The 24,235-nt window shown below is 38.8% G+C and overlaps 1 protein-coding gene across 5 annotated transcripts in view; it reads right to left on the bottom strand.

Moving 5' to 3' along the window:
- RAD18 (RAD18 E3 ubiquitin protein ligase) overlaps positions 1–22,756 on the bottom strand; it is a 114,446-nt gene extending 91,690 nt beyond the window's left edge. For all 5 annotated transcript variants that reach the window (XM_070359453.1, XM_070359454.1, XM_005907084.2 and 2 more), the window contains exons 1-5: positions 22,619–22,756; positions 19,312–19,393; positions 11,836–11,897; positions 10,560–10,630; positions 2,187–2,524 (exon numbers count right to left, since the gene is read on the bottom strand). In XM_070359453.1, the coding sequence (XP_070215554.1) occupies positions 2,187–2,524; positions 10,560–10,630; positions 11,836–11,897; positions 19,312–19,393; positions 22,619–22,669 (604 nt within the window). In that variant the 5' untranslated portion in view covers positions 22,670–22,756. The remainder of the gene's footprint in view (positions 1–2,186; positions 2,525–10,559; positions 10,631–11,835; positions 11,898–19,311; positions 19,394–22,618) is intronic.
- Positions 22,757–24,235: the final 1,479 nt, after the last annotated feature.

Below are 24,235 nucleotides of genomic sequence, written 5' to 3'. Positions count from 1 at the left end.
CAACTCAATGGACATGAATTTGAGCAAGCTCCAGGAGTTGGTGATGGACAGGGAAGCCTGGCGTGCTGCAGTCCATGGGGTCCCAAAGAGTCAGACATGACTGAGTGACTGAATTGAACTGAGCAATAAGCCATTTTGAACATCTTTTCATGTGCCTACTGGCCATCTGTATGTCTTCTTCAGGGAAATTTCTATTTAGCTCTTCTGCCCATTTATTGATCCAGTTGTTTGTTTTTTGTTATTGAGTTTTATGAGCAGTTTGTATATGTTGGAAATTAAGCTCTTATTGGTTGCATCACCTGGAAATATTTTCCCCTAGTCCACAGGTTGTCTATTTGCTTTGTTTATGATTTCCTTTGCTGTGCAAAAGCTTATAAATTTGATTAGGTCCCATTTGTTTATCTTTGCTTTTATTTCTACTGCCCTGAGAGACTGACTTAGGAAAACTAGTACATTTTACCTACTTTCTCTTCTAGGAGTTTTATGGTGTCGTGTTTCATATTTAAGTCCTCAAAACATTTTGAAATTACTCTTGTGTACAGTGTGAGGGTGTGTTCTAATTTCACTGATTTACATGTGGCTGTCCAGCTATCCCAACACCACTTGCTGAAGAAACTGTCTTTTCTCCTACTCTTGCCTTCTTTGGTGAAGAGTGAGACTGTCAGCATTTTTAAGCAATAAAGTATTTTTAAATTAAGGTGTATACATTTTTTTTAGATATAACGCTACTGCATACATAACAGACTACAGTATAGCATAAATATAATATTTATACACACTGGGAAACAAGAAAGTTCAACTGACTCACTTTATTGTGGTATTGGTCCCATTGCAGAACCAAACCCACAATTTCTCCAAGGTATGCCTATATAAGTGTAGCATTAAAAAGCAGAAACACAATCATTCTGAAACTGATAGGGCTCCAGGGACCTTTGGAGGTGCCTCAGGGCCTAGAGGCCACCATGGATAACAGGCAGGGATGTAGGGGAGGTGAGGCCCTCCATCTCCACTTTAATGGAGCAAAGCAAACTTTATCTACTTTATATGCTATGGGTTCACTCTAAGAATTCAAGTTCTGCTCAGGGAAAAATGATATCCACTTAAAAACACTACAATAAAAACTGTCAATTGATCAAAAACTGACCAAAGATAAAATATGCTAGGAAATACAAGTGAAAAATTCACGTATCTATATGAAATGTAAACACTCAAGTACTAACGAATTAATTTCAACCTAAGTTTAGTAACCACTAACAGCCCTGCACTATGTGTGGTATGGGTATACCAAAGACGTCTAAGACAGAGTTTCTGCCTAAAAGGTATTCTGAACTTCACTGCCAATAAGATATGGAAACAAGAGGTTAAACAAGTTGACCTAGTCATCAAAAAGTTAAGCAAACTGTCCAGAAAACAAGTGCTGCCACACTTTAGTGATGTGAAAGACCGATACTATATAACATAACTGAAGAATGGTTAGACCTACACAGAGTCTGGAAAGGTGGAATGGGGTTGGCAGACATTTTCAGTCAAGGCTCAGGGAACAAAGATTCAGGCTTTTGGGGGCCAGGTGGTCTCTGACCCAATCAACAAACTAAGTCATTAGCATGAAAACAGCTGAAGACAACAGGTAAACAAATGGGCATGGTTGTGTTCCAGTGAGGCCTTGTTTATAAAAACAGGTGACAGGCTATAGGTTTTTAATCCCTGAGCGTTTTCAAGGAATAAAGGGGAGATCAGCTTGGCTAGAGCAGAAGGATTTTTGAGAGGGAGAGATGAGAAACAAGGATGGACAGGCAGGGTAGCAGTCAAACTGTCCAAGGCTATAAATGCCAGTCAAAACAGCTTGGAAATATTCAAGTGATGATATAATAAGATAAAAAGAGCTCTTCAATATTAAACTGGAGCTGATATGAAGGATGAGAGGGGGAAGAAAAGCTGAAAAACACAAAGCCATATGTGAAGCATAAACTAACTAAAAATGCTTAGTTTTTCCTGCCATCAGCCTGAATTCCTATTCTATGAGAAAGAAAACGTATCTGGAAGCACTGCCTCCATCCATGTGCGAGGCTGTTACGAGGTCTGCCCTTTCCCATCATTTCCCCGCAAAAATCCTGCTTATTTATTATAACATGTGGGATAGGAAGGTTTCCACTAAGAAAATAAAACATGTGAAAATAATTTCCTACCTTTAGTAACTTGTTTCAAGGCTGATGTAGAGGGTGTCTCAAGAACACTGTCCTCTGAGGAACCTGGAGCTGACTTTACTGCAGAAGGAGTCCCTCTGGTCTTCGCAGGAGAGCTCAACTTTTTCTGAGGGCTTAATTTGCTTTCATTCTCTTTTATCAACAACTCTGACGCAGAACCACCACTTTCTCTGATCAAGAAATTCTCCATTAACTTGCTTCCTTGTTTTAATGAATGTCTGAAGGCTACAGCGGTGTCTGTTTTGGTAGCCAGATTCTTTGAAGAGGAGGAAGCAGCAGAGATGGGTGGTGACTCTAAGGCAAACTGCAACAGATGATTCCTTGAAGCAGAGAAAACACAACAGATAATAAAGATGTCAGCTTACATATACACAACTTAACCGACATAAGCTGTTTTCTCAATTAACATTTGTTTCTGTGAAATACAGAACTTACTGCATAATGGCAACCAGTGTTTCTTCTAGAATAAAATACAAAGCAATAAACCTGACTTTAAAAGCAGTTAATCTGTCTATAAAAGATAACAAAGGGACCTGAGATTCTGGCCATGGAGAATAGCTTGTATGACTTACTCTCCAATCACAAGTAACTTTAAAATTTCAACAAAACATACAAAACCATTTATAAGCATGATCTATAATCAACACAAGGCTACTATCCCTGAGACAGAAGAGAAACTTGAGGTGATCCATCATTTCCACAAGAATTTCCCATGGAAGCATGCTCTGGGAGTTGGGTATTAAAGTCAAAACAGGGACCACTGATCTCTCTGGGTAGAGGGAATAGAGATTAGAGCTCTGGACAAAGGATGCTAGGACTGGAGGCACAGGGTGCTGAGCAGGGAGTAGCCACAAAATACCCTAAAAATCTGCTGAGAAATGCTCCTTAATTACTGATCATCTCCAGGGCTGCAGAAGCATAAGACGAAGTCACAGAAGACCTGACAGGAAGCAGATGTCATGAAGCTGAGATTCTCAAGGTCAGTACAGGGAAACTGTTGGAATCTGAGCCCAGCCAAACTTGGGAGACTCTGGTAAAGATTCTAGACATTCAGCTGAAACCCCACAAAGGCTGTACCTTAAGAAGAAGGATCCTCCTCTAGAAATAGAAACAAAAGTGAAACAGAGCAAATCTAACAGAAATTAAACCAGGCCTTGACGGAATAAGTGAAGAGCTAGAAATTTAACTGCCTGTCAGAACAAAATTCAACATCTTTCAAAGGAAGACAATTCACAGCCTCTATAACATTTCATTCATAATATTCAACACATATTTAAAAATTACTAGGCATGCAAAGAAGACATTATCCACTAACCAAGAGACAAAATAGTCATTAGAAGCAGATCCAGAAGTGATCTGAGTAGCATTAGAAGAATTTCAAAAGAACTCTGACCAATATGTTAAAGAAAAAAGAAAAAATAGACAAATGAATAAAATAATGTATACTCTAAGAGGGAATTAAAATCCATCCCAAAAGGATAAACAAAGAAAATGAAATCTAGGCAAACATAACCAAACTACTGAAAAAAATACAGAGAAAATCTTTTAAACAACCACAGAAAAATAAGATATACTACCTCTAAGGCACAGTTCCTCAACCTTGGCATTACCAATACTGAGTCAAATAATTTTTTGCTGTAGAGACTGTTCTGTGCCTTATAGATATATCAATAGCATAACCCCCCTAACTTCAGACTAGGACAACCAAAACATGTCCAGACATTACCAAATGTTTCCTGGAGAAAGAGGTAAAAAGAAAGCAAAATCATTCCCAGTTAAGAACAATGGCTCTAAGGAAATAACAGTAAGAAATATCATTGACTTGTCAACAAAGACTAGAGAAGAAAAAAGATAACAGAATGACATCTTAAAAGTAGGTAAAAAATCAAACTGAATCCTATTCCTATTGAAAATATTCTTCTAGAATGAAAGCAAAATACATTCTCAAGCAAACAAAAGCTATAAGAACTCCTCATCAGCGGACAAGAAATACTGCAAGAACTGTTCCTGAGCACAGAGAAAATGATTATAGATAGAAGCATATAAAGTGTCAACAAGAATCAACAGCTCCAGAAAAAGAAAATATGTGGCTAAACACAACAGTATTGACTTTTAAAATACACTAGCAATGTCTTAGGGAATTTATAACATACATGGAAGTAAAATAACTCAAAACAGTAAAAAGAGGAATTAAATAATGCAAAAATATTACTGTAACCAATTAAATACAATGATACATACATACTCCAACTGAAAGACAAAACCTGTCAGACTAGATTAAAAAATAAAATAAAATACAACTATATACTATTTAAAAGAAACCATTTTAAAAAGATGCAGAAAGATTAGGGGAAAAAGGATGAGAAAAGATGTACCATGTAAATAAATACAAATCAAAAGAAAGTCAATGTGACAACACTAACAACAGACAAAATAGATATTAAGGCAAAAGCATTGAGAAAGAGGTGCCTCTCACCTTGACAAAATGATCAATTTAATCAGAAGCCATAAACTCATAAACTTTATTCATTTCATAGCATAGCTTCAAATGTATAAAGCAAAAATTGACAGAACTAAAAAGAGATATAGCCAGTTCACAATAATTGTTGGCTTAAATAAAAGTGCGTATGCATTTAAACACACCACTCCAACAAAACAGACAAGAATCAGTAAAAATACAGAAGATCTGAACCAATCCAATTAACCAAATTGATACAATTAACAAATTAAAAACATCATATCTCACCAATGGAGAATATACAATATTCTCAAGTATACAGGGCACATTCAATAGCATAGACCATGTTCTGGGCCATAAAGTAAATCTCAAGAAATTTACAAGGAATGAAATAATTTAGTGTATCTTCTGTGACCACTGTGAATTCACATGAAACTCAATAATGAAAAAATAACTAGAAAATCTCCAAATGTTAAGAAATGAAGCACCACACTTCTAAATAATTCCTTAAGTCAAACAACAATGAAGATCAGAAAATATTCTGAATTGAACCACAGCTTTGGGGTTCACCAAAACAGTCATTAGTGAACAATTTATAAGTTAATAGAAAAACTGAAAATCAATGTCCTAAATTTCCAATATAAAAGGTTAGGAAATTAACAGCAAATTACACCCAAAGAAGATAGTAATAACAGATACTAGTGAAAAAGTAAACATACAAAAGAAAATTGGTAAAGCCAAAAGCTGGTTCTGTGAAAAAATGAACAAAATTAGGAAAGCCCTAGCAAGAACAAGCAAGAAAAATGAGTGAAAATACAAAACACAAAAGCAAAGAATTAAAAGGAGATATCTAAAACCCCCACAGAAATTCAAAGATAATAAGAGGATATTATAGATACTTCATACCAATAAAGTTATAATTTTAGATGAAATGGACAAATTCCTTGAAAAAGACTACTCATCAAAGCCAACAAAGAAACAAACAGAAACTTGAAGAGTAGTAGTATATATTAAAGAGATTCAGATATAATTAAAAACATTCCTACAAAGAAAATACATCTTTGTGAGGAAACAGAAATAAAGTAAAAATAAAGAACTGCAATCGTTACAAGTCTTTCTCTTCTAGGATCTGGGTTTGGTTCAAAGAAGATTCTCAGAAAAGCTTTCATCTCATTATAACTAAGTAAAAGGCACACTTATTCAACTGCTGGATAAAACGGTCACTTATAAATCACTTCCAAGCTACTACAAGGGTACACATTTCAGCAAAGTGTCTATCCTAGAGAGAACTCCTTTTTGTTTTTATTCACAATCCAGATTCATCTTACTCTTCCAATTTGCTCTCTTATTTCAACACATGCCAAAAAAAGAACGTGGCAGAGAGTGGCACCATGGCAATAATAATGTTATGCTTCATGCTAAAGTCAAAATTCATTAACTTTTCCATGTTCCTGCTAATTTCAGCAGTGGAAATCAGAGAGAACAAAACAGTTTCTATATCCTTATGAATCTTACACTATAGTAAAGGAACAGAGAATAGACACTCTCAACATAGGTAAAAAGTACTATAGGGGGAGAAAAAAAAGGAAGCCGACAATGAGGAGGGGATGATACTCTTTACAGGATGGTCACAGAAGATCTCACTGAGAAGATGCCTATGAAAAACAGAGTCCAGAGAAAGTGGAGAATTCGAGGATGTGAACATCTAGGGAAACACTGTTTCACTTTTTAAGTACAAAGTCTCTAAGATCAGAGTGTGATCACCATGTTTGAGAAGCAGGGAGAGGTCACTGTGACTGGAGCAGAATGACCCAAGCGGAGACAAGCAGGTGAATAAGTCTGGGAGCCTGCCCTGTAGGGCCGGGAGGACTCCCACAGAGACAAACAGTTTTTACTTCAATGAGACAGGAAACTACCTCTGAACAACATGCAGTATGACCTACTTTTTATTTTCAAGGATCACTTAGGTTTCTGTCCCTAAAAGAACTGAAAGAGGACAAAAGAAGAGTTAAGAAGGCCACTAAGAAGTTATCACCGTACTGAGGCTGACGCTGGCTGGGAGAGGATAATGTTGGCACAGTGAGGGAAAGTTGTCAGATTCTGCAGCGACAGCAAAGATAGAGCCAATGGGATTTACTGATGAAACAACAGAGTGAGTGTGAAAGAGAGGGGTCAAGAATGACTTTTTGGCCTAAGCAAATTAAAGGAGGGAGCTGCCATTTACTAAGAAAAGGAAGACTGTGGAGCAGCAGATTGGGAGTGGGGTTTGTGGGGGCAGCAGAGGGAACCAGAGTTTAGTTTTGGTTTTAAGAGGTCCAAGCAGAGGTAAGTGAGATAAGCAGTTGGATACACGAGGCTGATATCTTGGAAAGAGATCTAGCTGAGAAGCCATTCATGGCTTCCAGCCATAAATCTGGAAGCCATGAACGTATAATTGGTATTTATAAAACCATGAGACTGTTTATGGCAATTTACATAACTTAAAAATGAGCTGTGTGAAAATATTAATTCCAAAACTGATATTTAAAGTTGAATTGCTAATCTTTCCTTCAATTTCCATTATTCCTATATATTAAATTGAGTTGGCATTACAACACCTCACAGCATTCATCACTAACATTCAAAGTGGATGAATTGTGGACTTTCAAAATAATTGTGACTCAATAAAATACAGGAAAATCTTGCCTGTTAGTTAACTATACAATAACTTCACCTTTCCAAAATGTGGCTAAGAATCAAAAGTGAAAACAGGTCTCTGGGTAAACATGGGCAGTCATAAAACCCATGCAATCAAATCCATGGACTTTGGTAACTAGTCCAAGTCCCTGTAAATACTTGTTATAATCCAGGACATGCAACCTGGGACCATTTGGTTAAACAGGCAGAGGCCCACCAAGCACGAGTTCTCATCAGCTCCACAGGGTGTGCACATACATCTATCAGAGCAACACAATATAAATACATAAAACATATAGGACAGTAATGATAGGAACAGTTTCTTAGGTTCCTGTGTTTCAGATACAGTACTATGCTGGGTATCTTTTAATATATCTCTTCATTTCTAATCCTTACAGCAATTTCTCAAAGTGTCCAGAATATTATTCCCATCTTTCAGATGTGGAAAAGAAGCTAAAAAGGATTAATATCTTGATCACACTCATATCAAAACTAGTAGGGTCTGAAGTCTGTGCTGATGTATGGCAGCAACCATCACAATATTGTAATTATCCTCCAGTTAAAAATAAAATACAATTAAAAAAAAAAATCAAGTAGGGCCAAGATGGAAACCTAGTTCTGCCCGAATCCAAACTCAGTCTGCTTTAAACTATACTATAAGGAAAGGTGAAATTATATTGTACATCCTCTTTGTTTAAATTTTTAAACTTGAAATAAGCACCTGGAGAAAAATTCATACCTCAACAGTGGACAAACCAAAGCAATAAATGATGCTCTACATGCTGAAGCTGTAAAAATTATAATACACATGCAGACTGGCTGCTATGCAAAAATACAAAAACAACATTTTCTTACTTAGGTCAAGAATAAAGTTCCACTTAGACAACAACATTCTAAATAAATTTCCAAATAAATACATTCTAAATCTGTATTTAAAAATCTAATAAATATATTCTAAATGTTGTATATAAATAAAACAATTTCTTAAGAGTGTTATTTTAAATAAAACAGAATCACTGGGGGGAACAAACTTGTTCCTTGAAAATAAAAGGTAAAAGAAGAAAATATAAGATCTGCATGTCAGCCCTGTTCCCAAAAACCTTTGGAATTATTTCTAATACTCTTTTGGTATTTGGTTTAGAAGATTAAATTTTTAAAAATTATAATATCATAAAATGGCAATGATAGATGGGAAAGAGAGGAAGAAATAAAATTAACAAACTATAAATATCTTACATTTTATTCATAAAATTAAACTTCCTCCCTCACTGATCTTAATCAAGATTTCAAACAAGTAATGAAACTGAATAGCTTGAATTGTATCCCTACTAATTTTGCAAATTAAGCACTTTAGATATGACAAATGTCCAAGAAATGTTCACCATGAGGCAATTCCAAGAAGGCAAATGGAGAAGCAAATGATAAAATCCATCCCAAATCTACAGAGAATGCTTCCTACCTCACCAAATCCACTATAAAGAATACTTAAATACCCTGTTTCTTCAGGGAGGAGAGAAGAGACTGCAATCATTCCAAGGCTTCCCTTTAAGTTACCAAAGGATCTATGAACCCGATAACTTCTCTTCAACAAACAGAGGCTGTTCTTTGTAACACTCCCTGTTTCCTAGCAGGGAGGTTGTTAAGCTTTCAATACCAGCTGAGGAAAAAAAGAACCCATGAGATACAATTTTACCATATGAGGAAAAAGCAAACAGTCCATCAATTCCTTTTCTTTTTTAATCCCCAATCAGTTCGTTTCTAAATATACAGCTCCATCTTTTCTCATTGACTTCAAAATCTAACTGATGAAGGACTTTGAAATAAGAAAAGCAGGACTTCCTGGATGGCTCAGTGGTAAAGAATCTGACTGCCAATGCAGGAGACATGAGTTCAATCCTTGGTCCAGGAAGATCCCACGTGCTGTGGAGCAACTAAGCCCACCCACCACAACTATTAAATAGCCTGTGCCCTGGAGTCCCGGAACTGCAACTATTAAGCTCACCTGCCACAACTACTGAAGACTGTGCACCCAAGAAGCCAGTGCTCCACAACAAGAGAGGCCATCACAATGAGAAGTCCACACACTGCAACTAGAGTAGTCCCCGCTCACCACAACTAGAGAAAGCCTGTGCAGCAACGAAGACCCAGCACAGCTCAAAATAAATAGATAAAAAGGAGAAAAGCTATCACTTTAATTATGAGCATCAGAGAATCTCAGAGTATCTTAATCTAGGAAAGTATACCATCTTCTCATGACTTTGCTTAAGGAAATAACCAGCTAGTCAATTTCTAGAATGCCACATTAGGCAAGTTCAAAGGAGTAAATCTAATCATCTTTAGGATGCAAACCAATGAATAAACTTGCAATTCTATTGAAAGAAATTTCTTTACAGTTCTGGGAGCAATGTAATGTACCTCTAAGAATATTCCAACAAGCTTGGAAGTCATTGAACTTAAGTATGTAGCCACCTAGCCATTAACTAAACACAGTACAGTTCTACTAAAATTTCTTGCTTGGCTTGAATGATTAAAAGTAAGTCAACATATCATCTGATAAACCATGCCTTTTAAAATTCCTCTGGGTGACCACTCACTAAACACCATCATGCATTTGACAGTTAAGAAGTAAAGCTACACATCATAGAGCACCAGCAATGACATATTTCACGTTACACATCATTTTATACATGCTGAGCAAATCACAGTAAGGATTAGTGGATTAACATATAACAGACACAGAAACTGTAATACATTTATGTGTGTACACATACCCATGCATATGCCACCCAGCTCTGTCCACTGAGAGGGTTTAGAAGCAATGGCACCCCAGTAATAATGAGCATACCCAGCTCCAGATCCTGATTTCTAAATACCATTCCCCAATGAAAGGAACCAGGGCTCCTTGGGAACCTAGCTGATTCTAATGCTGGGCACAAAAAACAAAAGATGAAGCTGAAGCATTTCTGAACTACTCAAAAGTAAGTGCCCAAATTTACATTCTAACTTGTTTTTCATACAGGAGACTTTCTGTTAAGTAAAGGAAGAGACTCTTATTATGATCAGATTGTTCACATGTGATTAACGACTATGGTCGCATCCTTTCTTTTACCCCTAAATATGCAACACTGCATTCCCTAATCCTCAAAAGTTCAAAGAGCAAAGGGAGGAACACATATCAAAGGCAAAAGCAGTTAGGGATTAGTCACAAAATTAAATCATACCGTGCAAAATTCAAGTTTTTTACCAGTTCATCTAAAACACGGTTATTTTTCAGATCAGGCTCTGTGACTGTCTAGAAAAGAAAAACAACAGATGGAAAAAGGTCAGCAACAATACTTAACTTGTCATAATCTCATTTTTGAAAATGTGTGCCCCATCCTCCTGAGACTCCTCATCCCACTAAGTCTTCCAGGAAAGCCTCAAAATAAAGTTCATTTATCTCATACTAATATGGAATTTTAAAACAGTGAATCACTATCTGCTGACTGGAAGTCTGATTCAAAACTCTCCGAAGCATCTGATAAAAACATATGCACTCTGTACTGCCTAAATTAAAACCTAATATGAGCAAGAATCCTTCTTCAAAATGGCAGCACTGTTTCCCTCAAAATTTCTCCTTCAAAGAACAGAGATGCTCTTTTAAGCAGTAATGCAGGAGGAGACTGAGGTGCTCAGAGACTTTAAAAACAAGAATGGTGTTCAGGAATGCAAGAGGAAAACAATAAACCCGTAGTTATTTAGCATGAATAATGAATAGCATGAATATTTTGCATACAGTTAATCTCGGTGATGATACCACCTTGAGGACAGCAACATCCCTAGTTGTTGTAATGAGATTAGCCTTGAAAGCAGAGTGAATTCAATGACATCCTGACACCAACGACCTACCAAACTAGAACCGAAACCCTTTAACTAGCCCCAATGTCCTTTCCACCAGATTCTACTTCTTTTTCTTTCTTTACTCCTACCTCCATTTCCTTTACCTTTTTACCTACAACTTTTCACCTACACCTATTTCAACTACATGAAATGTTTCGAAAACTTTAACAAATTTTCTGGTGTTTTCCCTGAAGGTCTGATTTGGGCAAGAGGTAAGGGGCCAGTTAAACTAAATCTCTGCCTGCTGCACAAATACTACAATATCAATCCTTTGCAAATAAATGATCCTTCCATCAGATTTTCTACCCAAGTTGAGAAATTTTTAAAAAATGAGGAGCCATAAAAAACATAGTTCATAAATTTAAAGTGTGCTATATCCTGATCTTAAATTAGCTTTTTCTTCCTAAAAAACATTTAGGTTATCAGAAATCTTAATAAACAGTTGAACAAAGCCCAGTTCTCCATACATGTATTTTAGAAGTCTTTTCTGAAAATGTTTTTGATATAGCTTAATTCAATAATCATGCATCTTCCCATGGCTTATGTGTATACATAAAGCAGCAATATCTGCACCAATCAGTTAGCTTTAAAGGAAAAAAAGAAAAGGAAAAAACTCACCACACAACAAGTTGGACATTGTGTTTTATAGGACAGAAATTTTCTTATACAAAGAGAACAGTCTGCAAAAACACAAATGCAACATAATCAATTAGTTAAGCTGTATAATAATATTGGAACCTAACTTCTAAAGTATTTACATGGTGGCTCAGACGGTAAAGCATCTACTTGCAATGCGGGAGACCCGGGTTTGATCCCTGGGTCAGGAAGATCACCTGGAGAAGGGAATGGCAACCCACTCCAGTAACCTTCCCTAGAACATTCCACGGATGGAGGAGTCTGGTGGGCTACAGTCCACGGGACTGCAAAGAGTCAGACACCACTGAGCGACTTCACTTTCACTTTCAACTTCTAACAAGTTGATTTAAGCCCTAGAATATTTCCACCATCTAAGGTCTATCATTATAATCTTAAAATTCTAGTACATGGACTCTAACTACACACAGTTGCAAATATGACTTAGTAGCATTCTTGGGAAAGCAATACATATCAAATAATAGTAATCCTGAGTCCCTAGCACATCACAACTCTATAAGCAACATGTATCTCTCTCTGTATCTTCCATTTGTAAAATGAAGGAAACATAAGGTAAGAACTAGGATAGTTTTGTATAAACAGGTCAGATATCTCCACTGCCTAGCATTCTAAAATATAAATTTTGAAACAAGATCTATACATATGTTAAGAAATAATATATACCAGATTATCAAATTAGGGATTTCTACATTCTAACTCTGTAAATAAGGTCCTTCATCCTGCATTTAACAAACACTTTTGTAGCAAGCTCTGTTATAAGGAAAGGTTTTTGACCTCAAGGAAAGCAGTGAGGCAATTACATACAATTCAGTGTATTAAGGACAATGTACTAAGTTTTAACAATTCAAGTAGAAACTGGCATGAACTCAATTCTTCACACCCAAGGCAGTGTAAAATTATCTCCCAAAACCTGGCAAATTGAATGGTACTGTACTAGTAGCTAATGTGCTAATAGCACAAATTCACTTTAGTGAAGGGGATCCATAGTGGCTCAGGCAGTAAAGAATCTGCCTGCAATGCGGGACACCCAAGTTTAATCCCTGGGTCAGGAAGATCCCCTGGAGAAGGGAATGGCAACCCACTCCAGTATTCTTGTCTCGAAAATCCCATGGACAGAGGAGCCTGGAGGGCTACAGTCCATGGAGTTGCAAAAAGTCAGACATGACTGAGTGACTAACACACACACACACACACACACAGACCCCTTAGTGAAGTGGTCTAATAGGCTCTATCCCCAGTCATACTGAATCAATGAATTGTGACCAATAAATCACATCCATAATACGTGATTCTGATTGAATAACAATTATTTTTTAAAAATTAATATGTTTTTGTTACTAGGTTGAACCATAAGAAACTTTATGGTAAGTCAAAAGAAAAGAGACAAATATTAGCAATTTCATTAACATAACATTGTGCACTTACTGCGTGCTCAGTTATAAGCATGGTAAATGTATTAACACTTTCAATCATTACAGCAGCTCTGAAACCCATTTTATGAGAAGGAAAACACAGCATAGAGCTTAGCCAACTTGCCCAAGATCATGGAGTTAATAGGTGGCAAAGGCAAGTACCGGAGTCCATGCTTTTAACATACTTCTAACTAATTATTTAAAATATTATAACCTGCTTATAACACATACTTATTTTATATACCTATATAGTACCAATAAGTATCTAATCAGTACCTCCACACGTACTAGGGTATGTAAAATGAGGCCACATCTTCCTCTTCTGCATAATCTGATATGTGTTTTCTTCTGAAATATGGAGACCAGACACTAGTCCAAAGTAGATGAAGCCCTTGGCTTACTTTCAACTTCCAAGTCTACTATCAAATATGTGCTGGTGAACTGCAGACCAGCATAATTTATTCTCCAGTGAGCAACCATATTTCAAAGTAGAGCAGCTGAAGGCCTTCGAACCATGTATTCCTAGGTGGCTTTATTTAAATCACCTGTGTAGTTTGTTTTTCCACCCACAAAGCTCAACTGTGAGTCATGTGTATAGGGTGGGGGAGGGAAGAGTAAAACAATGAAATAAAGGGTAGCTTCACAGAAACAAGCAAGCCCAGGGAAGGAGGTATTTCTCATCTCCAGCAGGATACAGCCGTCTGCTGGCTTTTATGTATCAGAAGAGCGTAGCATCCTGACAATAAAAATCAAGTTTCTAAAACTTAAACCAAACCCTTTGGCATGTGATCTTAAGGATTTTATGAGAAAATAAACCATCTCAAAAATAATTTTGAAGTGTCCAATTAAAAAAGAGAAAATCCATGGAGTTGCCAGTCCAGGTTCGATGCACGATGCTGGATGCTTGGGGCTGGTGCACTGGGACGACCCAGGGGGATGGTACGGGGAGGGAGGAGGGTTCAGGATGTGGAACACGTGTATACCTGTGGCAGATTCATGTTGATATATGGCAAAACCAATACAATATTGTAAAGTTAAAAAATAAATAAATAAAGTAACAGGAACAGATCTAAAAAAATAAATAAATAAAGTCAAAAAAAAAAAGAGAAAATCCAGTTCCAAGTTTGAAAGGAATAGGAGATCCTTTCAAAGCTGAGGAAAGCTGGCTGGCCTCTGCCTCCAATTCCAGTGTTAAGTTGACCAGTGAGCTGATAAGAGAATAACATTCTTTCAACTAACGACCAGCACTCCAGCATTTCTGTAAGTGTGCTGCTACTGCTAAGTCACTTCAGTCGTGTCCGACTCTGTGCGACCCCATAGACGGCAGCCCACCAGGCTCCCCTGTCCCTGGGATTCTCCAGGCAAGAACACTGGAGTGGGTTACCATTTCCTTCTCCAATGCATGAAAGTGAAAAGTGAAAGTGAAGTCGCTCAGTCATGTCCAACCCTCAGCAACCCCATGGACTGCAGCCTACTAGGTTCCTCCATCCATGGGATTTTCCAGGCAAGAGTACTGGAGTGGGGTGCCATTGCCTTCTCCGTCTGTAAGTGTGGTTCTGCATAATTGCATGTCCTTTCCGTATATGTAACTATCTCTCTTCTTCCCCGTCTTATTTCACAATGCTGCCTCATAAGAATGAAAAAGAAGAATAACACTGATTATTTGTCTGAAAGAATATTACATTACCTCTTAATTGAGCAAACGTCAATAAATGGAACACTTCACATTTCATTTTTTTTTTAGTAAAATTAAATTGCTTTTTATTCCAATATAAGCCTCAATTAATTTAGTGAGTCAAAATTCACAAAAGGAAAAGAAAAATGACTGCTGGTTCATCTCTAAAATAGTGGTAATTTAATAGTACCTAAACCCAATGATTTCATCTAGCAGTAAACATTTGAGCATCTCCCACTATCAAGTCAGAAAAACTGAGCAAGTGCAAAGCAAACTGGCACTTGAGCAGATCAATCTATTAGTGAGAACATTTCTCATTTAATGGTGTTTTATGGATTGGAGTAAACCCAGGCCCTCTCCCCGTAAAAGTATTCTTTAACAACATGAATTTGGATCAATTTAATTGCCCCACATTCTGCCACTGCACCTCACTCAAACCTTAATAGCAGCAGATATGCAAATGTAGTGTTTGTTACCCATACTGAAAAGGCTACACATAGGAAAACAGCATAAAAGAATTTAAAAAGACAAATCCTGACATGTTTAAGCATCAGCAAAGTGGCTAGGATTCTGAGTCACTAATTCCAGTCAATCCAGGATGACAGCAGAACATGACAGCTAAGTTTGGCTTCTACTAAGCTCTGGGGGCTTTTGTGTCATTAACACAATTATAGACCCAGAGCAACTTTTAGTCTTGAGGGAACCTGTGACAATGGGTGATTAGTAGAAAAGCTTACTGAATCATGACAGGTAGAGTATGAAAAATAACCACTCATAAAATAAATTATCATTATTGGAAATACTCTCCACCGACTTCTTAGATAAAGAATGACATCAGTGATAACTGTATGTGACAAAGAAACAAGAAAAAAAGAGAATGGAAGTAAAGACCAGTTTTTCAGCTAAGTAGGGCTCACGCAATTCCTTTAAAAAGTCATCTTTCTTCCCTAAAATGACATAATTAAAATCTACAGAGTAGACTTCCATGTCTGTCCAAAAGAAAGTAACCAATATTCAAAGTCACTCTCCTTCTACCAAACAACTAAAATACTGGGGGAAATATGAAAAAAACTCTCTACTTTCAGACTTTGGACAACTATAGAAATGAGAGAAGTTCTACCACAGCCCAAGATACCTGCCCATAGGCAATTTCTTGACCATAGCACAGGAAGGAAAGCCAAAGGCCCATCAGTCTTGCTAGCTGAGAAAACAAAGATCAGAGTTCAGGGCAATCCACGCAGCTATAATTCACACAGCAGAGTACCAAAAAGAAAGAAGCTACATATATGTAAAGACCTCCAGAAACATGCCTACATATCTACTCAATTCTATGTCTGAACTTAAATCTGCACATATACAGGGATCCATGAGGCCAGATAAAGATCAACTTCCAGGGAAAGAACCATAACTGGAGTGGTAACAAAGGGCCAAGAGTTCATAAAATTTCTAGCAGCTGGTTTGCAGAAACCTCATTAAACACTTGAGCGTTGAGTAGATACCCCAGAGCATCATACCTTAGTATGAGAGTAGATTAGCCAGAGCGAGTGGATGATGTCAGAAAGACGGCAGAACAGGAAGCCAGCCACTGTTTTCCCCATGGTAACACAAATCAACAAGACAGAAACCAACTCCCTTTGTGAGAAATATGGATACCAGTTCAGATGCTCACATACCCCAAGACAAGCACAAAATCAGCCACATCAAAGCTGGTAGGAAATATGTGGCCCTCACTTGCCAGAGTTCCTATCCTTGGCTCAGCACCATATAATCAGAGGGAGACTCACAACTCCCAGCTTTTCCCAGGGGAAGGGGAGAGAGAGGGAGAGAAGACTGAATCACAGATGAAATGTTCAGACTTCTCATGGGGCTGCCCCAGGAACTGGTTTCCACCATGCCTGAATCAAAGCACTGATAAGAAAAAGAACCAGGTCAGAGTCACTGAGAACAAAGGTTTGGATGAGGACTCAATCATTCACCATTACTCCTCCCCTGGGAGTAAAAAGGAAGAATTCCCAGCTCTCAGCTTCTCTTTAGGGAAGAACATGCATCCAACATTCCCACTTTACAGCAGGCTGCCTAAGAGACTTGTTTCTATCTCACCCAACCCATAGCACTGAACAGACTTACTCCAGAAGGTAGAATATGAAAGAGACTAAGGAGAAGAGAAAAGAGCAGGGCCGCTGCTCCAGAGGACCCACAGTACAGATGGAGGCTCATACAGCTCAGTGGCTTCTCCTTCGGAATCAAAGAGAAGAGAGAAAGATGCGACCAGTATCTCAGCTTCTCCAGAGACTGCCTGAGGGACTGCTTCTACTTTGCCTGACTCAGAGTGCTGATGGATGCCTGGGGGCCACCAGGAACAAAAGACAGCTGAGCAGTTTGCTGCAGTTCCAGAGGCTGTGCAGTACCACAGATATAAGAAGAAGCAAAAGATGATATACTGAAGACAACACCATTAAGATGTTCAGTTCAGTTCAGTCGCTCAGTCGTGTCCGACTCTATGACCCCATAAATTGCATATTAATTATCCTCAAATGGATCTCTAGATTTAGTGCAATCAGGAAATGGCAACCCACTCCAGTACTCTTGCTTGAAAAGTCCCATGGACAGAGGAGCCTGGTAGGCTACAGTCCACAGGGTCACAAAAGGTCGGACACAACTGAGCAACTTTACTTCACAGTAAACATCCCAGCAGGCTTTTTTGGGAAAGAAACTGACAATCTGATTCTAAAATTTATATGAAAATGCATACAAAATGCAAAGATCCTAAAAGAATCAAAACAATGTTGATAAAGAAAAACAAAGTTGGAGTAGCAACAATACCTGACTTGAAGACTTACTAAAAAGGCTACAATAATTAAGACAGTGTAATTCTGGCACAAGGATATAGACATAAAGAACAATAGAACAGAGGAGAACCCAGAAACAGACCCACATGTAAATTCCCTGGGGCCATATTGACTGACATGGAAAGAACTCTATCTAGTGACAGAAATGTTCAAGCTTAACCATAATTGCTATATGGTATAAACATTTGTTGAAACTCACTTGTACACTTTACTGCACACTTGAAATAGATGCCTTTCATTACATGTAAATTATATCTGAATCAAGAAGATTTTAATACAGATTTAGAAACAATCCCCAAAACTTATGTTGGTTCCTAATATGAATCCACCCTAGAAGGAAACTAAGACTTATTAAGGCCCTATAATGTGCCAAACTTTGGACTCGCTACATCTGACTCTCCCAACCATCTCCTAAGGCAGAAACTACTCTCTGGAGTTTCACATTTGAAGAAATGACGGGCATTTGCAAACTCACCCACCTAGTTTAAGTGAAGAGCTAGTCAAGCTTAGCTTATCTCTCATGCTCATGTTGCTACCATATGTCTTCTTTATGGAAACTTTTCCACCAAAGCTACTGCTGCTGCTGCTGCTACTACTACCCATTAAAGCCATTTTTAAGCCTAAATTTTTTTTAACTTTCCAACACAAACCAACTCAAAGATAGAGAATAAGAAAGATCATAAGCCTGCTGCTGCTACTGCTAAGTCGCTTCAGTTGTATCCGACTCTGTGTGACCCCATAGACGGCAGCCCACCAGGCTTCCCCGTCCCTGGGATTCTCCAGGCAAGAACACTGGAGTGGGTTGCCATTTCCTTCTCCAATGAATGAAAGTGAAAAGTGAAAGTGCAGTCGCTCAGTCATGTTGGACTCTAGCGACTCTATGGACTGCAGCCTACCAGGCTCCTCCGTTCATGGGATTTTCCAGGCAAGAGTACTGGAGTAGGGTGCCATTGCCTAGATAAGCCATAAACTGGACACCCAGATACTGAACAGGACAGGTGCACCCCTGTGTACTAAATACATCAAACTGCAGTATAAAAGATGCATACATACTAGACTCACAAAGAGAAGTACAGACACATTTCAATACCTGAGTCTTTCCACCATCACAAAGCAAGTTAAGTGATAAAACTGTCTGTAATACTCTTCAGTGGGAAAACTCATCCACCAGGGTTTTTAAACTTTAAAATTATACACCAAGGACTAGTTGGTTGAACCACCTATCTCTTACTCTGTCAAAAACAAAAATTATGAAATTTAAAATCTAAAAAGTGCTGGACAAATAACCATATATAGTGATCAAAATCTTCATTCCCATAAATGTTATAAAAGGCATAAAAGTATCCAAGACGGAGATAGTGGAAAGACCTTCCAAAAACTTCAAGACAGAGAGGTTAAAAGTGTACTTAAATAATAAATATGTGTACTTATCTTTGGTGTCAAATTAACACTACTTTATGTAAAAATCACATTTTTCTAACTCAGAGAAACAATACATACTTACAGTTATGTGAACACTGAGGAATCATCATTGCAATGTTGAAATATTCAAAGCAAATTCCACACCGCAGCAAATCATCTACTTTCTGAAATACAAAAATACATATATACCTATCAGAAAGCCACCAAGATTGGAACATCTGCCATTTGGAACATCTGCCACAGAATTCTTTCTCCATCCCCTAAAAAAACAAGTTAATAATACTTCTGTGTCATATATATAAATTTAAAAGTTAAGTCCACGTAAACTGCAAGGTAGAGAAAAACCTCCTCCATATGACTTATTCAGATTCCCACTCCATATTGCCAGCCCTTTACAAAAAAGAGGCCTACTCTATTCTTATTCCACTTGCCATGTGTTTCCAGCTTCTATTCCAAGCCTTCTCCTCTTCAGACCCCACTCCCCGGCCTACAGTCACTGCTGGGTGAAAGGTCCCAAAATCAGGGAATACCACAGACAAACATCAGAAAGTATCCAATTAAAACCCTTGCTTCACAAATGCGTCCACGTGCATCCAGAGCAGGCTACTGCACGGTGCACATCAGTCAATCAGGACTAAACTTCCGGTTTCCCTGCTGCCTGTCAGCCCAGTGCTTTCTGCGTGGTACCACACGGTGGAGTCTTACCTGCTCCACCACCAGGCAAGTCGTTGTTTCACATACTTTTTGAAACATGTGAGTGTCTGACCTAAATTTAAAAGTTGTTGTTAGTTGCTAATTCATGTCCAATTCTTTGTGATCCCATGAACTGTAGCCCGCCAGGCTCCTCTGTCCATGGGATTTCCCAGACAAGAATACTGGAGTGGGTTGCCATTTCCTTCTCCAAGGGATCTTCCAGACCCAAGGATCGAACCCACTTCTCCTGCTTGGCAGGTGGATTCTTTACCACCTGGAAAGCCCAAATTTAAAAGTACAGACAAAAAGATTAATTTGAGAACAAATATACAATAATAATACATAACAACAGAACTATGTAGTTTAATAGTCTTAGGAGGTCTATAGCATCCGTATGCCAATTTTACAGATGAAGCCTATAGAGATTACAAATGGAGTCAAATCCAAGAAGTTGACTCCATGGTGATTCCAAATTTTAAATACATATACACATTGTGAGTATGTGTGTGTATAAGCAGACGTGAGAAGAACTGAAGGACGATAAGAGAAAACATTAAACAGCGGTTCTCTCTGGATAGTAGGATGCTACATAACTTTCATTTTCTCCTTTATCCTACCCTAAATTTTAATTTGTTCTACTATCTACAAACAAACATCTATAATCTGTCAAAAACAAATTCCTGGAACAATAAACTCAGAGAAATAAACATTCAAATGCCCAAATCTACAATTATTTTGGGTGGTAATCTAGATGCAAAAAGCTAGAGGACTGTGCTGAAAATCAGGTAAGAGCAGACGCAGAACCAGAAGCCAAAGACCTGGCACCTGGTCTATTTGCTTCCTTCACTATTGCCATCCTCTCCTAGAGGAGTGGTTCTGCCAGATGTGCTGAGCAAGATCCGTGGAAGGTGACACCACATCCGATGAGCTATAACATTCCTGTACAAACGTCCAGTTCAGTGGATGCCCTAAGATTTCCTCAACTTAGAGAAAGTAGAAGCGGGAAGTACAGACTAGATGAGAAGACTGAATCATTCGAGCAATGGTTCTTAAGTTTTCTGGATCACGGATCCCTTTGAAAAATAAATGAAAATTATGAATTCTCTTCTTTAAAAAAAATACATACAGAAAACAATATATCAATAATTCAAACACCAAAGTTTTTCCATGGATCCTCAGTTAGAAATTATGGATTTGGGGTTTGATTTCTATTCATTATAAGAAAGAACTCCAAATAGAGCTACTTCAGGAAACAGCTAATTCTTTGTCCCTGGAATAACAACCCACTCCAGTATTCTTGCCTGGGAAATCCCATGGACAGAGGAGCCTGACTGGCTATAGCTCATGGGGTCACAAAAGAGTCACATACGAATTAGCGACTAAACAACAAAAAAACCTTCAATCAATAAGCAAATAATTTTTGAGCGTCCACGACGTGCCAGGCATTGTGTTAGGCACCGGGAATAAACCAAACAGGATCCCCACCCACATACATCAACTCATTTAACCAATTATATGAACTATTTCTGTCTCCAGTTTATAGTTGAAGAAATTCAGGCTCAGCGAAGTTAAGTAACTGAATCAAGGTCACACAGTTATATAGGAGGCAGAGACTAGTTAAACACACAACCACTGGAACTCAATATATGCTTTTCTCCACTGTACATTGGTGCCAAGGCCACCACAAACGCAGAACCACAGCTTTCCAAAATCCTTCCACGATGTCAGCTTTTCACTATGGGGTGATCTCAAGTCACCAGGCACTTCAGATGACACTGATGACAGCAGATATTCACCTCTTTCAAGTCCTTTCACTTTATCCTCAAACTCATCTTATGAGTGAGTGGGGCAGATACCATAATTCCTAGTTAAAACGGAGCAACAGAAGGAGAACGTGATCCTGCTCAGTCACACACTGAAATAATCACAGAATAAGATGAAAAACCAGGCAACTGATTTTTAGCTAGTACAGCACAGTGTATTCGCTCTCGATCAAACACTGTAGGAATCCAGGCCTCACCACTATTGTCCATGGAGCAAAAATCAATGTTATTTAATAGTAAAAGACTTCAATAAAATGAAAGGCTGGTCTAAGCGAATCTAAGCGAGAATCCAGATGTGTTTGAGAGAGAAAGAGATGTATAAGAGTTAAGAGTTAGAACACAGTTAGGGAGGACTGAACGTAAATTAGCACTAGGCTTCTTGAGCGTAATTAAAAGAAATGAAAGGAAATGTAAAGGAGGCCACCTGCTTTGCTAGGTGATTAAATAAATGTTTTTGAAGCAAGATCCACCCAAACTCTGTCGGGTGTCACTGTGGGAGATTCTCCACTAAAGTACTGGGAGAGTTTACATAATACTTGACACGCCGTGAGCCCTGAGAAAAGATTAGGTGTCACTGTCATTTCCACAGTTTGGAGTAATGTTTCTCTCAGGATCATTGTTGTTGTTGTGACTGAACCGCAGAGTATCTCGTTCAATACGACGGCCAATCTCGGCTCACCATCAGTGACCGAGGCCTGTTCCCGGCACTTGCCAGAGGAGGAAACAGGCCCAGCGTCACGCGAGGGCAAGCAGCGGGGCAGAGCCGAGTATCCTGGCCCAGCTGGCCGCTGGCGCCCGGTTTTTTCTCCTCCTCAAGGTGGGGCTGGCCTCTCGCGGTCGCCCAGACGGCCCCGACCTCCCCAAGGCACTCACCTTCATGACTGCCAGGGCCGGAGGCCACCGGGGCTCGGCCAGGGAGTCCATAGTCTCCTCTAAAGAAACTGAGGGGGGTCCGCTACCCGCTGGTCTCCCGCTCTCCTCAGCCACTCGAAATTCCCCGCGCTACCGAGCTACGTCATCAGTCCGCGACGCGCCTGACGCGTTTGCAGAGCATGCTGGGAGTTGCAGTACGTGGGCGGAGAGCAGCCAAAGATCTTATTGCTCAAGCGCCACCCTCCCACAACGGCTGTGTGCGCACCTGTGTGGTTAAAAAGCCCGCAGGCGGGTTTTGTAGTGCACCTTACTAAATGAATGTCTGTTGAATTTTAGAAAAAGACAGCCTAGAATCAAACCTCATCCAGGCCTTGCCAAACCTTTCCAAGTCTAGGCTCATGCCTCCTCCTTTCGGTCGCCCTCTCTGATTGCCGTAAAGATCTGTTCCTGCTCAGAGCCGGGGTTTTCACATCCATTTCTCCATCTCACTCCATCACAACATTGCGAGGTAAGTATTATCAGTATTAGTTTACGCAGGAGAAAGCTTCGGCTCAGAAAAAGTGAATAGAGTTTCTTTGAGTTACACAATGTCTTTGACCAGGCTACAAAAGAGCCTCTGGACTTAAAATAGGAGTTCTTTTCTCTCGTAGGATGGTTAACCTAATTTAACATCTTAACTTTGGAGCATAGCCTTCCAAATATTTCCTGTGCAGAAACGCAGATACAGGATTTTTCCCACAAATATTATTAAATGCACACCTCTGTCAACTTGAATTTTTCTGTTTACTTACAGACATCCTGAGACTTCTCCATGTTAATACATGTAGATATACCTCATTCCTTTTACTAGCTATGTAGTCCGTAATGCAGATGTAGACAATTTATTTACGTATGCCCATCTGACAACCATTTAGGTTGTTGCCAGTTTTTCATTTTTACAAACAGTTGCAATGAACACATTATCTATATAAATCTTAGCATACCTGAACCAGAATATCTGTGGATAATTTCCTGTAAATGGAACTACTGAGTCAATTTGTGTGCTCTTTTGACACCACAATAGCGAGCACCGTATGACTTTCCAAAAAGGCTGAACCAATACATTTATACTCTCACCAAGTGAGTATGAGTGCTTGTTATCCAAACATGAAGCACCGACCAGCACATCACCCAGACTGTCTGCTCAACTCAGCACTCATAGATAGGCTGCCTGATGTGTGCGTCTCACATGAGGTCTCATGGGCAGCAAGTCAGCATAGTTATATTATATTGCTCAGGAAGACCCCAGTGGCTTTCCACTGCCACCACATGTGGTCCATGCATCCATTCCTGCAATCATTTTTTGAAGTGTTTACCATTGGCCAGTCACAGCTTCCCTCTGAAGTAGGCAGAAGTGAGGCTGCCATTGGCATTTTAAAGACAAAGACACTGAGGCTCAGACAGGTTAAGGCTTCACTACTCTGGACCCTCTTCATAAGAAACTCTGACCAGAGTTTGTACTTAATTGAGCCAGAGATGTACTTGATTTTTCCCAGTCTATGCCCAAAGACTCACTGGGCAGTAATGATATTAACAGCATTTGGACAGAGGACTTTAATATCCTTTATAATAATAGCT

Source organism: Bos mutus, chromosome 22, assembly GCF_027580195.1.
Source record: "Bos mutus isolate GX-2022 chromosome 22, NWIPB_WYAK_1.1, whole genome shotgun sequence".
Lineage (NCBI taxonomy): Eukaryota > Metazoa > Chordata > Mammalia > Artiodactyla > Bovidae > Bos > Bos mutus.
This window is presented reverse-complemented; position numbering and strand designations above follow the sequence as displayed.